The following is a 17,309-nucleotide window of genomic DNA, read 5'->3' as shown; positions in this document are numbered from 1 at the left end:
TCCGAAACACAGCTTACCCCTGCTGCACAGACTTTGTTGCAGTAACACTATCTTGCAACTTTTTATTCTATATTACATTACATTCATGACACACGTACACAGATGTAGGCTCTCTATGTCAGTCTAACGTATGGAGAAGGTGGTGCCAAGGGATGATGCTTGTAAATCCGGACCCACATTGGAACCTCCCTCTGTATGGCCGATCGCAGGTGGAACCTGTTGTCGTACAGCATACGGAGTTCGCTCCACGTAGCCTGACTCTCCTCCTCTGTCATGGTGTCCTCACCCAGGAATGGCCGAAGGTCCGCGCCTAGAGGGGCCCGAGGTTTCTTCAGCATGAATTTGAGCAGGGTCTTTAGAACATCATCATTCAACCCCTTCAGCTCGCCGTTTTCGTACACATCGTAGAGACGCAAGTTGCCGGAGGTCCAGCAGAGGTTCCTCGCGGGATTGTCGTGGTAGAAGTCCGGATGAAGTCCGTTGGTGTTCAACTGGTACAGCGAAAAAGCCCAGTGCTGTCCATCGGTGTTGATGTATTGGCTCACCAGCGGGTATGTCAGGTCGTTCAACGGTGTAAAGCCTGCGAACCGTAGTTTGTACTGTAGTATGTGCAGGGTACTATGCCGCTGCAAGCAACCCAGTGCAAACTGATGTGCTTGCCAGTTGTAGTAATTTCATTTTAATTTAGTTTGTAAGTCAAGAAAATGGATAATATGGATGAACACGTAGTTTTCAGTTAAAAGAGTCGTAATATAATTGGGGTCAGACTTTTTCGGTTTAAATTGTACGACTTTACCTGATGCGGGCGAGAAAAATCGGGTGCCATTTTGGAACCAGTAATTGGGGGTGAAATGGGGTGCCATACAGGGTACCGATTCGGGAGTTACCGGGTTATTTTTTGCTTTTCGTCTAGCGAGCCGCCCTGTGTTGGTCAAAGATAACATATGCTACGAGCACATGTTGTAAGATCAGATGATGTTTGCATACTTTATTGCTGCACTCTAATATTTGCATTGGATATGCATACAAATTGCTCCTAAATAGTGCATGTGATGCTGGGTACAACCTGGTACATAGTTAGAATTCCGGGAGGCATCAGGGTTAACCCAAAAAGTCATACCCTAAATATAATCATGCAGAATGGAAACACAATTGTCATTTCTGTTGAAGAGGGAATATATAGTTTTAGGCACTAAGATGCATACACCATGCATGTAGGATCTGGCATGTTCTATGATATCTAGCAAAATTAAAGCGTGACAAACAAAACGTACCTAAACTTGTAGAAAAGGCACTGAGACTACCGAACCCGACAAGGACTGCAGACGCAGCCAAGGCCCTTTCAATATCTTGTTCCTTTTTGAATATGCAACCCTCAAAGATCAAATCGTTTCTCCTTCGAAATGTCACTAACGGGAAGTCGCAGCCCTTCTTGTTCGGCCATATTCCTGCAAAGGAAGAGAAGTTTTAATCCAGCAGGAAGTAGCTTTTCTCTTGCGGTTAATTCAATACGGGCATGAAACGTGAAAGAATACCAGGGAGACTGGTGAGGACTCTTTCTTTGAATTTCATTTTCAGCAAAGTTGGATGATAGGGGAAATCTGGAACCTCCACTGACTGTACCAGTGCATCCGTTTTGCTAACGACCTGCACAAAAACAAGTGAAAGTGTAGATGAATATTGAACACAGATCATATTAACGCTGTATAACATACTTCAGGGAGAGGTTCTTTAATCCGAATTTGGATGTCAGGTGCATCCTGATACTGAAATGGTATTGTCATAAAGTCTTTCTTGCGGTTCCAGGGCAGATTATCTGAGTGGTACCGTCCGTGCCACCAGAAGGCATTGCAGCGTGGTTCCCTGTCAACCTAAATGATTCAATGAAAATATTTGCAAAAAAAAAAATTAAATGCATTATTCATGTATACATTTCTGCCTTGAATGCAAGACATATCAACTGCACATTAAAGTACGAATACAGGTTGTAGGGAAAATTGAACCTGTGTATGCAATAACGGGATAAGTCGAAACATTCCAGACCGAGCAAACTTCAAGTGAATATTTGGTAAGGTGATTGCAGGTGGTGTTCTCAAAAAAAAAAAAAAAAAGCAAAATGTGTGCCATACATGTATGTGTCTACTTTATGTGCATGTCCTGCTAGCATAATTTTGGGTGTGTGACTTAGCAGAAACTGGCCAAAATTCAGGAGCATGACCTCTCCCCTTTTTCAATGTAATACTGCATGCACAGGGTTTTGATGAAGAAAAAGGCAGTTTTCATGAGTCAGGCCCTGATGCCTGAACAGTGGTGATGCCAGGTCGGATGAGGTAACCTGAGTGTAGTGTAGCTGCCACTATCAGGCTTATTATGCTGCTAAATGGGCACACGTTTGAAAATAATGTCCTAGATGACCAGCATGATACGACTTACCAGCATAGTGCGCACATTTTTCCCTATTACAACACTCTTTAGCACTGCTCACACAGTCACATGTGGTGGGAAGCACATGTCTCTTGAGCAGAAGTTGAAGTTCATGTCCGCATCGTAAACGAAATTTAAGCTACCCGATCTGTATGCGTGTGTAAAAAAAGGGGGTGGGTCTCTAACTATCCGTCTCATTGACACACACACATTTCCCGTTTCGTATCCTCCTGTAGAAAGTCAATAAATTGCAATATGGTCCTAAATTCTCTTTGGCAGGCACATTCTGGTACTTAGACGTCACTGCAGCAAAAACATTGAAAAAATATATAAGTCGACCTATCCCCATATTGCATACAGAGGTTCAGTTCTGAATGTAGGCTACAAAACCAAAACATGCTGAGTCTTCTGCATGCATTCCACAGTTACAAAACAGCGCAAATATTCTACATGCATGAAATTATCTAGGACCGCTATGCTTGAAAGAGCACAGTGCCAAATGTCGATTTGAAAAGTAATACTTCTACCTGTGCCGTTTCTAGGTGGGGTATTTGCCAAACTAGTCCTTTGAGCAACGTGGAAACAATCTGACGTATTATGTTTGCTTGTTTCGTCTGTTCCACCATTTTTCGTTTTACGTTTGCTGCTCGGTTTATGTCCAGCTCAGACGCTATAGCGTCAGTCAAGTTTGTTTTCAGCCGGTCGTATACATCTTCGACATCAGTTTCACTGTACTCATTTGGAAGCCCTTTGATTACATGAGTTCGCGTGGCGTACTGAAACGCGGGGAGGTTGTTGTAGCAGTCAGAGTGTGGTTGAATTATGTAGCTTCGCTGTCTTCCTTTTTCTTTGGCGATCTCCAGCAACTTCTGCTCCACCGTAGGAAGTGCGCGAATTCGGTCGTACCATTCTCGGCGCTTACGTAGCAATGTACCTTCGTATGATGGATCATGAATTGGAGGATACTTTGGGACGTCTGTGTATTCATCTTCTGGTGCAAGGTCATAATTTATGAGCCTTATTTGCGAGTAAATCCAATGATTGCGGCCTAACCGCTTCGGCACAAATATTTTGGCAGCCATCTTTGAAAGCACGTGCGCACTTGGTGGCCAGACAGTTGAAGTCATCTAGGTACATGTTTAGCGACGGAGCTTGTTCGAACGCTTCGTCTGTTGCTCAATTTTCTACAGTGTTTTGCAGTTTCACTCATTTACTGTCGTGAACATGGTGTCTTTTATTGCCCTAAAATTCCAGAATTTTATTATTCAACAATAAGTTATGGGCTTTATTTCCACTTGTGTCTTTGTCGTGAAAACGTCTCCTGTCGTCTGTTTCCAAATTTCGGTGGCACCGGTGGCACCATACCTAAAATTCTGAAATATAGCACGAAGGTACGTAACAGCAGCAAAAGTAATAACAGCACCACACAGCACTGTGTTTACTTTATGTGTGTCCTGCTCCTGCGTCGTTGCAGGTAAAGTATGCCGTATATGAAAAGGAACTTCAGAAATAGTGGCAGGGTCAACAGTTTAAGTCGTAGAGGTGGACACTGCACAGCTCCTCTGGCTCATCCCTCTCTGTGTTGTACACATCTTCAGTGCTTATCACAGTAAGTGCTATGGTAGTTACGTAGGTTGTAGCCATGTAGTCATGTCCTGAACACCGCAAGCACTACGACAGAACTTCTGTCTCAGTTGGTGTGACCCACCTCTGCCATATTGCTCATCTCAGGTACATTCACATCAGAAAGCATTGAGGAGGTCTAGGAAAGCTCCTAGGTACTAATTAGTAGCCATGTTTGGTTGACTGCGAACAACAACCAAGAAGAGTCCAAAACAGGCTATTTTGTGGAGTTTGGTCAGCACATACCACATGCTCAGCAGTGTGTGAACTGTGTATGTGCGTGTGTGAAAAGATAAAAGACATTAGGCCTAAGCACAATTTCATTGTAGTTTCGCTGCAGTTTATGTGGGAATTAAGGAATTTCAGCTTCGTACCCCGATAGGGGTACGTACGGAGCTGAAAAAGACAGAAAAAAAAAAAAAAAGACTTGAAACGAAGTCAGGGATTGAGGACCAGACTCGAGTCTGGTCCTCGTTCCCTGACTTCTTGATACGGAGCTGTCACCATCGCTTTACGGGTACATCACAGCCTGTGATGTACTGTTAGTGCTCGTCAGTGCTTTGGGCACCAGGCTAAGGACAGGTCATTATGCGCAAGTAAAAGAGAGCGCGATGTACCTTTTGCGTGATGCTCACGTAAACCTGCACTTGTCTGAGCGATTTGCTGATTGCTTGGGTTGAGTATATCTCCCATAGCGATGAAACTCTTCACTCATCATCATTCAAATCAAGTTGTTTGTTTTGTCGTTTGCCTACTTGGGGGGCGTGAGTTTCTTTTTTCTCGTTTCACTCGTTATTTTACTCGTGTTCAGAAATTATGTTGTGGAACCCACTGGTTCTGTCTCACTCAGTGCCAACATTTGTGGCTAGTTGCAGCGTATAGCCGAAAAAATGGTATTTCGGGACGGTTTCTCGGAGCTTCACACGGAGGAGAGGAGTTACCTTTTTTTCCCCTCTCCTAAATGCATTACCGAATTTACGATTTCGGGAGGGGGAGGGGGTTGAACTCCCGAAACACCCCTCTGGCTAGTTTGTGCTGAATCTGGGGCCCGACGCTGAATTTGCACGCATTGGCGCAACCACAAATATTTCTGAGGGGCTCTACGGGAACTGTACATGAGAAAGAGGATTTCACCCTCGTTCCCTCTCCCAAATGCATATGAAAGGTAGGATTTTCTTTCTTTCGTCTAGGGGGGGGGGGGGGGGGGGGGAGGGCTTCGCATTTTGTCCCCTGAACCCGAAATTTACTCCCACACAGTGCCAATATTCCCCAAACTTCGCACAAACTTCGGTGTATTTGGTTCCGAAAGAGTCCACACAAGAAATGAAATTATTGTCCTCTTTTTCTGAGAGTGTACGAACCAAGTGCGAAGAGTATACAGTTACGATCTGAAAAATACCCGCTCTATTGCTGTATTGCGTCAATCCTACTGGCGAGCACAGTTAACAACGTCAGGCAGCGGCTTAGCCACAAACATATTTCGTGACGGGTTCCCATGTTAGCCTTACATTACATGGGAGAGCAGGATTTCCCCTCGCTTTCCTCTCCCAGATGCACTACACCAAAGGTGCCACTTCTGGAGGGAGGGGGGGGGGGCTGAACACCCAGAGTCCCCCTTCTAGTTACGCCAGTGCCACGTAGTATCAGGTATGAGCATGGTGTTAAGTGCGAGCGAACCCCTTTCCTGATTCGCGGGACACTTTCGAACATAGCTTTCGAAGGACGCGCCGGCCGTTCGCGCCGGGTAGCGTTCTGTGCCTTCTTGACAGATGGCGCTCTTCCAGTTCTTCGCAGCCGACTCGCACCTCTGCCCTGTGGTAGCTGTAGCTGTAGCTGCACGCGAGTCGCCCCTGAATAGTTCATTGAATCACCTGTGTCACTGCTACTCTGTGGTCACTGCCAATAGACTTCCACCCGAGAAACGTCATCATGCCGTTGGTAGACAGACTGGAACCGAAACAAATCAGAAGGGGAGGGCTGGATTCCACGAATGGGCACTTGGTAGGACCGAAGGTCGCGTCCCTTTCAGGGACCACCGTAATCCCCTGAAGACCGTGGCTTTCGGGCGCGACCTTGTTCTATGCCTTGTTCGCCCCTTAGCTTCGAGAGTAGTTCAACTCTACCAAATTGGTGGCGCTGTCGAACACTATGACGTCACTTTTGTTTACAAACAGGGAGAGGTCTATACTGTATACTGGTGGTCACCCACTAAGGTGAGAAGAAAAATTCGATGGATAATGTGGCACTCATGAGGAGCGTCGGCTGCTGCAATTCTGAAATTTTAGAATATTTATTGGATTTCCATTCGAACTACCCTAGTCTCCGAAACGAGGTAGAAGTACTACCGTAAAATCTGGTGTGCTTCATCCCCTGAGCCCTTACAGACAGTAATCGGCTGCAAACATATACAGTATTCAAATTAACGGAGCTTCGTTTCCCTACGGCGTATACGCGTAGATCGAACGACGAAATAATGCTCTCCGTGCTGGGAGTACCATTTCATGTGTTGGATCAAGGTACAGAAGGTGTACCGATTACCGAGATGGTTATGTGAAGCTTGCATACGAGCAAGGTCACAACGGGCAAGTTCCCATCACGGGTGCGTGTCTCCACAGACACAAACGTATGCACACAGGAATGGAAAAATCCGAAAGCGCGATGGCGTCTGACGTCGGTGGAAGTTTTGCAAAAAATAATCCAAGTGCACCCAGAAATATGCGTCGCTTAGGCTCGGTGAGAAGTTTGAAATGAGAGCTATATAGCTAGGCGAACACTTTCGCCGATTGTAAAGTTCGTAACGTGGACCTCTCGGTCAGCACGCGTGGAACGGCAGATACGGACATGTTGAGAAACACGAACGAGTAAAAAAAAAATAAAAGCAAGCTCCCCAGCATCTGTTCCAGAACTAATCCTGCTACAGTCACGGACAACGTTTTATTTAAAAAGGCGCACGTCGTGTGCTTTTTATGCCGTTTTTGTAATACCATTATGCAAAGTACTGGCGGTAGTTATGTAATGAACATTCCTTTTTTTTTTTTTTTTTGTCTACTGAACCTTCCTTTTGGCCAGTCTCCTGAGCTTACACTCGTGCCCCGAGTGCCCTGACAACACCGCGTACGTGTTACCAAGACCTTGACCTCATGGTATACCCTCTGAGTGTATGCATGGATGCAGGAAACACCAGAGGCAAGCTCGTGGTTTTTCATGATGCTGCGAAAGGTGGCGCGAGGCATTATGGTATGTACGCCCTTAGTACCGCGGCTCATCCAGAGAGGTACATGCCATTTTGACAGCGCAGAGGTACAAATCAATCCAAGGGTTGCAAGGCTTGTTTCTATCTTTGGATCCCACTTCTGGAGCTTGTCTTGTGATTATCATGTACGAGTGTATGACCTGCTTTTTTTGTTCCGTGTTTGCGCCGCGAAGCAACTGTAGCTATGAGCGGCGCACAGACGTGGACAGATGGAGAGAGGACAACAGTAAGGCGTGGGAGACAAGGGGGATTAGTATGCGTCCTGGGCCGCAATCAGGGGGAACTGTGCCGACATTCGTCTGGAAAGTCTTCGGAAAATCCAGGGAAAACCTCAGACAGCACAGACGGTGGTAGGATTCGAGCCCACCATCTCCCAGTGTTCAGCACGACCTTAGCTACCACCAATTAACGAGCGGGACGCCTTAACCCTCTCGTCCATGCCGTTGGTGTGTATGCATGACCTGCTGACAGCTCACGTGGCATAATGGTTAGTTGTGGTCGCCCTGAACGCGGAGACTGTTAGGTGACGCGGGTTCGAATCCCAACTCCGGCTGGCTGTGCAGTCTGAGGTTTTCCCTGGGTTTTCTGGCAGACTTTCCAGACAAATGTCGGCACAGTTCCCCCTGAAGCCGGCCCAGGACGCATACTAACCCCTCCCCCCAACTCCTTCCTCCGGTCCTCTCTTCATCTGTCTCTATACGTCCGCACGCCGCTCAGTGCCAATATATATTTTGAAGGAGAAACCAGCCGGTCTCCTGAAGGTAGCTCGTCATCGTCATCATCAGGCTGAACTGTTTGATTTGCTTGGAGCGCGGATTTATTCGCTCTGCTGTCCGAAGCCGAATAAACACGGTTCCCGTCCGAATCCTGTATATATAGTACGTTAGTCCTATATAGTATGTTTGTTTTGATTTGTTCCGCCATGGTCTCGCATGTTTGAAGGCTGCTTTCCCCATTTAGCCTGCCATACCTCATCCATGGTACACGCACATTGCCATTTAGTAATTTCTGTGGTACTTTGGACGTTTATGCAATCGTTTGTCCCTGATGGAGTGTAAACACCCTTCAGGCCGTTAAGTAAAAAATATACAAATAATTGCTCGAAGAAAACACATATGATATGATAAGGTGTGGGTGACGGTTCAGCACTACTCTATCCAAGTACTTGGTATGGCACGAAGCGCTCATAATCATATAATGTCAGCACACATTGTGTAGCCTGTTGCGCGGAGAGAAGAGACTGAAGTTTAGCTAACCCTGCTTATTTCCTGCCACCTTGTCATTATTTATTGCATGTTGCACGGTGACTGTTTGTGTTCACCGTTCTTGAAATCTCTAATGAACTCCGGAAAGTCGTCTCTCTCACACGAGACAATGAGCGTGGCCATTAATGACAGCCTTTCGGGCGAACCAATCGAACTTTTACCTTTCTTTCCCCCCATTGGCTGGTGTTGGAGCGTTTCGGTTTCCGGTGTCTTCCTCTGCTGGCTACAAACGCCAAGGATATCCGATCCCGCGGTGAGAGAGCCCAGAAAACGCCGTCTACCATTGATTCCCAGTGTTGTCAACCACACGCATGGCATTTGTTGTCTTCGACGGCGGAAGCAACGAACAGCTCTCTCTGTGGACTCGGGTCGTCAAGCGAAGGAAAGCCTGAGTCATCCCCGTTGCAAAATAAATTACTGTAAATAAATGTTATCTGTCTCTTACATGCGCAGTCGCGCGCGCGAAACTGCCAACGGCGAACTTGGACTAACCTCATAATAAACTAACCAACATGCTGCTCTGTCGTGTCCGCACGGCTGCAAAAATGTGTGTTTCGTCCGCTAAAATGATTTGGACAGACATCGAAAATTCGTGAATTTGAGTGGTTAAGTAGTTATGTCGTGTTTTTAAACGCGGCATATCATCTTATGAAGCAATCGAGCACTCTCTTTTTATTTTCCTTGTTTCGAGAACGTGCATTTCGGGGGAACGGGGATGGGTGGCAATCATAAGGCCGAAACTCATAAGGCGGAATTAGCAGAAGGCCGAAAATCAAAAGCCGAAAAATCAAAACACCGAACAATAAAAAGGCCGAAAACCAGAAGACCGAAAAATCAAAACACCGAACAATCAGAAGGCCGAAAATTCAGAAAACCGAACTATCAGAAGGCCGAAAAGTCAGAAAACCGAATTATCGAAAGGCCGAAATATAAGGAACCCAGGATACGAAAACTTTTATTCCAACTGCGATAAAAAATTAGCACTACAAATTAAGTAGGATAGACTTATTGTGAATTAATACAGCAAATAAATTATTTCACAGAACCTCGCGTTAATAAAGTACTTTCGATCACTTAGGGGATTCCGCAGCCGGGAATATTGAGGTCCTCCCTGAGCCACCTGATATCCGCCTGAGCAGCCTGATCCGCTTTTCCCATTGTACTTCTTGAATGCTTTGAGCATCACGGCGACGTTATGAATATCCTTAATCTTGTTGTTATAGGAAAATTTAATGAGACAGGTATGAGACAGGTATGGTCACATGTTCAGGGGCTGCAGGATGACGCAACGATTATGTACAACGGTTAATCTTTAGTACCGAAAATCACGTCGCATGCACGCTGTACTCACCGTCTTATGTTAATGGAATACACGTTCGCATGTCGTACCGCACGTGCACTATCATAGTTCGTATGCAATGTGAAATTCGCCCCCTGCCAATTTGTTGAAAATGTAATCGAAATAGCTGCGCACAGTCAGCTTCGACTGCAGTGTATACGAAATATCCTTCTTTCGAAAGCTCCTTGAATAACCACCTCGACCATAGGTTTTGTTGGTTGGTTGTCAAACCAGCTGTACACAGCTTCGGTGATATCGACGTTGTGAATTTTTTACGTCCCAAAAATCCCTTCATTAGCCAAAGTAAGTGTTGATCGATGGCACCACGCCAGAGCTGTCGAGGGCACAGAAAGAAGTCTGTGACTACCACATTGCCTTTCTCAGCGACACACGTCTTATGCGCAGCCTCAAGTCTTGTGGCATCTCAGTCGTCAGTGCCCCATGCTCACATCTCACCTTCATGCACATAGCTCTCTCTCTCTCTCTCTTTTTTTTTTCATCTCTTTCATCCTTCTTATGTTTTGTTTTTACTTTTAGTTTTTTCATTTATTTCCTAATTGCTTACTTGTGGAATAGCAAGCTGACACTCCGTTTGGCTGACATTTCCCTATATATATATTTTTTTTGTCGTTTTGATTTTATGTTCTAATAAATATATCCCCCCTCGGTGTCCGCACGTCTCATCACACGGCAGTTCATATCTTAATCTGCAAATATACTTTAATGAAGTCTGGTTAAAAGCAGGGAAAGGTACCGGAAACGGTATTAAGTACCGGAAATATAGCGGGTAACGGTAACAGAAACTGAAACGGATATTGCACACTCGGAATACCTGAAACACAAACGGAAGCGAAAACAATTTACGGGAATAATTCGGGTGCTGCACGACTCGAATAGAACAGGATAGAATAGAAATAGAAAGCAAAAAATGGAAACCAGCTGTTCCAGGACGCTTGGTTGTAGGACTCGATTGATTGGTTGATTGATTTTTGAAAGAAAAAAAGTGGACTCGAAATCGAATCCTTTACAATTTTTTACCGTATTATGAAGCGAACTAAAATGAATTGAGAGGTTAAGACTACAAATAAACTACCAAAATAGAGCATATAAGTAAACAGTATACGGCAAATAGAAGGAGCATAGTTCATAGTTCTTATGGTGACTTTGCAAGCGTGAGTAACGGCCCTGAAAACCATGTTCATATTAGCTGTTCAAAGAAACTACGTATGTAATTAACAAAAAAATATAGGTGTCGTTGGATCGCCGTGGAGAACACGGAGCACGTGCTGATCACCTGCCGACTCTTCGACTCTATTATCCGGCGAACACTGAAGAACGCCCTTACTAAACTTAACAACCGACCTTTTACGGTTGAGAAGGTACCGGGGAACTGGCCAAAGCAGCACCAACAACCTGCGCTGTGTGCCCTACATTATGCTGTTCATAATTGTCACAAAAACGGCGCACGCCTCCCGTTTTCAACAAATCAGGGCAGATAACGGTATCATTCGAGGTGATGGTTGGCTAAGAGCGTGCTATGCGGTGAAGTTCATTTTTAAGAGTGTGTACACTCTTAAAAATGAGTTTCCCCGCATAGCACGCTCCCAGCCAGCCATCATCTCGAATGATATTGTTACCTGCCCTGATTTGTTGAAAACGGTAGGCGTACGCCTTTGTTGTGACATTTATGCTGGTCATAATTGTCACAAAAAAGGCGTACACCCCCCCCCCCCCCCCCCGTTTTCAGCGAATCAGGTCAGAGAACGAAATCATTCGAAATAATGGTTGGCTAGGAGCGTGCTATGCGGTGAAGTTCATTTTTAAGAGTGTACGTCGAGCTCTGCTTACTTGTATTAATTCGAAAGTTAATAGTTTTCATTATCAATAGGCACATGTATTTTTGCCAGCTGAGGTTTCTCGTCGCGTCAATCTTCCCTCTGGGAAATTTTCTCACCTCAGTCTTTTTCTAAAAATTTCCTTCACCTCCCCTCACCTCAATGTTTTTTCTGAGAATTTCCCTCACCTCTATCTTTTGTCTCGAACTTTCTCCTCACCTCGCCTCAATGTGCGTGAGGTGAGGTCTGTATTCTGCCCTCGTGAGGATACCCACCTCTGCTAGTGACTAATCTTTAGCCTGCCCTTCTATCGCACACAATAGACCTCTTCCCTGAGGAACGTCATCATGACGTTGGTAGACGGACCGAAACCGAAACAAATCGGAAGGGATGGGCTGGGTTCCACGGTTAGGCCTCATATCCTCCAAATGCCCATTTCCACCGACCTCCCAAATCAACCAAAAGCTCGTTTCATCCGAAAAAATGTTCGGAGCTTCTGGGCTTTCGGTTGATCTGGGCACGCGGGCGACAGTGACCCATATCCCCCAAATGCTCTTTTCATCCGAGCACCCAGAACCACCGAAAGCGGGGTACTTGAAAGGACACGCTTCCCTCGTTTGACAGGGAAAGGAGGAAGGGTGAGCGGTTCTTGGGTGTGCAGGATTCCAATGTACTTCCTGCAACTGACTCAGAAGTGAAGTTTGCCAAGGAACGGTATTGATGTCGATCGCGTTCAAGAAGTGATCCGATCCGAATCGAGAGATATTTTCTGTATGAGTGACTGGAGTCCAAGGCACATGATAATGGAAAACGAATAATAATAAAGCGCCCACGGCATAGGTCCCTAAAAAGGTTACAAAAAGGACCTCCTTTACTTTTCTTTAATGCTTTCTGTTAATACAGTTCAGACGTTCAGAAAACACTCAATTAACCGTCTGAAACAAACCCTAGATTGAGCTTGCAAGCAGTAGGAATGCATGAAACCAACATATCGTCTGAACTGTCAAACTCCTCAGAAGGCGCTTGAGGTTTGTGTGTTTTCCGCCGTCCCGCTACGTGTTCCAGCCACAGGACATACCATTCCCACCATGTTCTTTTTCCGTGCCTCATGAGTCATGACGCGGACCTCCATGAGCTTCCGAAGATAGTGCTTCTCCCGTGAGCGACGAGTATACGAATAAAATTCATTTTAGAAATATCTGTCTGTTCAGATCACTTCTTGAACGCGATCTCGTTTGTGAGTGTCGTGTCCCAAGCTCAGGCTTCTTTAATTTAGATTCCGTGCATCAGCTCTAATTTTTATATCAGTCGTATCTGTTACATCTAGCGGAGTTCCAGATGCTAGATCTCTACGCTGAATTATTAAGTACGGGAACAAAAGAAGCTCTAGAAGTCGGCGGACTATATACATCACGTTACAGGACATCTCGAGCACCGGATGAGCAGCTACCAAGGACCCACGTGACGGCTAGGATCACGTGACCCTCTCTGGTGAGTTGCAGGAAGTACAGCGCGAGGCAAACTTAACTGGAACGCGACTTCGACCGCCGATTCGGGAAGAGAGCCACACTGGCGAAAATACAAGCGAAAAAGAAATACAGGGAAATAATGTTTCGACTGTCCTACTTATGGAGAATTCGGGTGGTGATTTTATGGCAATACGGCCTAGCGCTCGAAAATTGCTAGGTCGGCTCCCGAGCTGGATCACGTGACAGTTGTCACCCGAACATGAGTGCCAGGGATCTAGCGGTTTTAAGATCAGGATCAGGCTCGCCTCATCCCTTTTGAATCAGGGCAGAGTTCGTACACTTGGATCAAGCTTGCGGCATCGCGATCGCCCGTCTTCGGGTTCCGTCATCTGTGAAATTGCGTGAACTTCGACGTGCGGGCCAATGAGGGCACTTGTCACCGTTGCAGTGCTGATTTGACGACACCGGATAGAGTTGGGCAACCCGCTGCTCGACAGTTTCGAGAGAGCACGAAAAAAGTGCTAGCTGGCAAATTCTGGGCGCTCGGAAAGCGCCACGCGAACATGCGAGATTGCTTTGTTTCGACCAAAGAACATGACTGTTCGAGATCTAAAAAAAAAAAAAAGTTACCACGAAATGACCACCCGAATTCGCCATTATGCTGCGAGGGTGTCCGCCTTGCCCTTGGCAAGAGTTGTGGACTCGGCATTACCATCAACTGTGATTGTCATCGCGACATTTGTTTGGGTTTGAGGCGATTATGTAAAGGTGTATGCTGACCGATATCACGCGGATGCGATGCTGTTATCTCATTAACACATAAAGGCGGACACCAAATCCAATAAATTTGCCACTAGACTCCGTGTATCCTCCTTTGTTTCATCAGAAATTTGAAAATGCCCCACTGAGCGAACGCGACCGCCCTCGCGTGTATCAATGAAATAAAGTCATCGCATCCATGCAATTCAGCCGACATACACCTTCACATAATCGCCACAAACACACAAACAAACATCGCCGTGATAACCACAGCTGAGGGCAACGCCGAGTCAACAGCTCATGCCAAGGCGGACACCCCCGCAGAAACAGTGACACAGTCGAAACACTATTTGCCTTTATTTCTCGTAAGAGCCGCTAGGGTTGCTCTCTCCCCGACTTTAGCAGAGCCGTTTGGACAGAGCTCTGGACTTTAGCTCCGCCAGTCGAAGTAGCGTTCCAGTTAACTCTGCTTCGAGCTGTACATTGGATTCCCGCACACGTGGGAACCGCTCACTCTTCCTCATCTCCCTGTTAAACAGGGGAAAGGTGTCCTTTCAAGTATCCCGCTTTCGGTGGTTCTGGGCGCTCGGTTGGAAAGAGCATTTGGGGGATATGGGTCACTGCCACCCGCGTGCCCAGATCAACCGAAAGCTCAGAACCTCCGAATATTTTTTCGGATGAAGTGAGCTCTTGGTTGATTTGGGACGTCGGTGGAAATGGGCGTTTGGAGGATATGAGTTGCTACCGGGTTCCACGAATGGACACTTGTTCGCTGCCACCTATTGAAAGAAAAGTAGGGCCGAAGGTCGCGTCCCCTTCAGGGACCATCAGGGACCTTCGTAATCCCCTCAAAACCGTGGCTTTCGGGCGCGACCTTGTTCGACCCCCCTAGCTTCGGGAATAGTTCAACTCTACCAAATTGTTGGCGCTGTCGAACACTATGGCGTCATTTGTTTACAAACAGGGAGAGGTCTATATCGATAATAAGTTGTGCTGCTGCCAGCCCATTGTATTGTTACAGTACGGTCCTCGTGGTTTCAGATTCTGGGGATTTCATCGCGTTATATCGTCGCTCCCTGGTTTTCCCTTTACTTTTGGCACAGGCTCAGAGGTCTTCGGATCCTCATTGTTCATTGGTTGTTCATGTCACTCTATGCCTCCCATTCGCCTCTGCAAGCATAGGCGGTTTGTACCGGCCAAGCTGGAAAAACAAGTGTCCCGACGAAGGTATGACATATGTTCATTTAACAATACGGGGTCAACGCCAGTTATGGTGTACCTCAAACGCCATTGTTTTCTCCGCGTATTTTGACTTCACATATCTCCTTCTCCCATTGTGTTCTATATGCAAACATATCTGCAGAAAGATCTATTTCGTAGAATATGTCTCTGTTATGCACGAGATGGATAACGGGAATTTGTGCATATCGATTGAAGGCTTCTGTAATCATTTGGGGCAAATGTGAAGTAGGGGAAAAACATGCTGCGATATCGGCGTGCCAATCTATGTAGGCAGATCACTCGAAATCCCCCCGATATCGGCGTGCCAATAAATCTTCCCTTTACAACTACACGCAACGTATCACGTGCGCACCGTACCAGTCATGGATGGGTTACTTAGAAAGGTAGCTAAATTACAGTTAGCCTATAACTGAGTTACAGTTACTTGTTTTGAAATGTGACGCGTTACACTATACACTCTAAGAAAAAAAGGTAGAATTTTCTACCCATCCCGGTAGAGTTGTATTGCAACCACGTTTCTACTCAAACCGGGTGTAACTGCAGAGTAGATACAAACTACAGGGTTGAAACCCTCGTTCTACCAGCGTGGGTAGAATATTCTACTTTTTTTTTTTCCTTGGAGACAACGGCGAGAGAGAGCAGCAAGGGAAAGGGACGCTGTCGCTTATACCCACGGTGGAGAAGAAGGCGCGCGTGGATTGGCCCGAAATGGTAGAAGTGCTGTCGTTCTACCTGCTTTGGTAACCAGCTCCCGTGGCTCAGTGGTTAGCGTGCTGGCCATGTCACGTCGAGACTGGGAGGTACCCGATTTCGAACCCCGGTGCCGGCTGTGCTGTCTGGGGTTTTTCCTGGGTTTTCCTCAGACGCTTTCAGACATATGTCGGCACAGTTCCCTTAGAAGTCGGCCCAGGACGCACATTCCCCCAGGGCGTGAGTCGTGACGTTGCCCACATACGTGAGGCCGACAACGGCAAGCCCTATCACCACCACCACCTGCTTTGGTAGGAAATTCTACCTTTTTTTTCTTCTTAGAGTGTATAGTTACCACGTCAAAGTAACTTAGTTATTTTAAAGTTACCTGTTTACCTGTTACCTTTAGGGCATGCCCCGCAGAGGGGCATAGCAAGGCAGGGCGTGGTTCGTTCATGAACAACCCTGCATAATCGTAACTCGAGTAATCCAATGCTCCGGTTTCGTTGACTGTACCTATAATGAGGAATAAAAGAGTATCTTCTCAACGTGTGAAGACATGTTCTTTCGACTCTGCGTCCCTTCCCCAGAGCGGCACCTGGACATAGGTGCCTTACGACGGCTACGGAGCTTCGAATTTCCTTTTTTACGAATGAGTTACGCGTACGACGGTCGCGAAGCTTACTAACAATTCGGGTATGGTTTACTTCGCCGTCGCGCATCCATATACAGAGGCATAACGACATGAGACTCCAAATGAAATAACTTCACGGAAATTGTTTCACAAGGTGCAGTGTGGAATAACTGGTGTGTGTAAATGATACTATCATATATCAATAATAATAACAATAATATCAATTCTGAAAACGCGGGTGTTTGAATCGTCACATATACGGACTGTTCATTCCAACCGAAATGGATATGGATTGACGAAACTGCTCCACTATTCAGTTTCGTTGGAACTCTCTTGGAGAGAGGCAGCGTTTCTCTCAGTAGCACGTGCAAGCCGCCGCCGTGTTGTCTGCGAGCTCTGCAACCAGACGCCGAGGCGTCCGCCGCGGACATGAAAGTGAGAGGCCACGGAGAAGCGTATAGGAAGAATAGAAAATCGTAGCGGCAGTATAGTCTCACAGTCCGACACTGGCATCGGGAGCATTATGTCGGACTCGGGGTCGTTCTGCAGCCCGGACGAAGACTCCGCTCTTGACTTCATTCGTGATGCCTTCCTGATGAGGAAGAAGCGACTAAAGAAGAAATTTTACGCCGAAATTGCCCGGGAAGATTACGAAGAGATATGGGATCGCTACTGGCAGGGTACGAAGCATGCTACTGCGCTGTACGTTTACACTTTGGAATCTCCGAACATGAACAAAGCGTTCAATCGAGAGTGCCGAGACGCTGCGGACGATT

General features: G+C 46.4%; 1 protein-coding gene and 1 long non-coding RNA gene across 2 annotated transcripts in view; one reads left to right on the top strand and one right to left on the bottom strand.

Annotated features, from left to right (window-relative positions):
* Window positions 1-48: 48 nt before the first annotated feature.
* On the bottom strand, window positions 49-3,541 carry LOC135388972 (large ribosomal subunit protein mL65-like). The gene is made up of 5 exons (XM_064618863.1): window positions 2,952-3,541; window positions 1,716-1,871; window positions 1,536-1,647; window positions 1,275-1,448; window positions 49-580 (listed from the first exon to the last, which is right to left on the bottom strand). The coding sequence occupies exons 1-5, from the start codon at window positions 3,504-3,506 to the stop codon at window positions 114-116; spliced, it is 1,464 nt and encodes a 487-aa protein (XP_064474933.1). The 5' UTR covers window positions 3,507-3,541; the 3' UTR covers window positions 49-113.
* Window positions 3,542-3,661: 120 nt separating this feature from the next.
* Window positions 3,662-17,309, top strand: part of LOC135388970 (uncharacterized) — a 155,220-nt gene continuing 141,572 nt past the window's right edge. Inside the window, exons 1-2 of the long non-coding RNA XR_010421552.1 lie at window positions 3,662-3,815; window positions 3,899-4,033. This is a non-coding gene — a long non-coding RNA (uncharacterized LOC135388970). The remainder of the gene's footprint in view (window positions 3,816-3,898; window positions 4,034-17,309) is intronic.

Source organism: Ornithodoros turicata, chromosome 3, assembly GCF_037126465.1.
Source record: "Ornithodoros turicata isolate Travis chromosome 3, ASM3712646v1, whole genome shotgun sequence".
Lineage (NCBI taxonomy): Eukaryota > Metazoa > Arthropoda > Arachnida > Ixodida > Argasidae > Ornithodoros > Ornithodoros turicata.
Note: the sequence above shows the minus strand (reverse complement) of the source record. Positions and strands in the feature narration are given on the sequence as shown.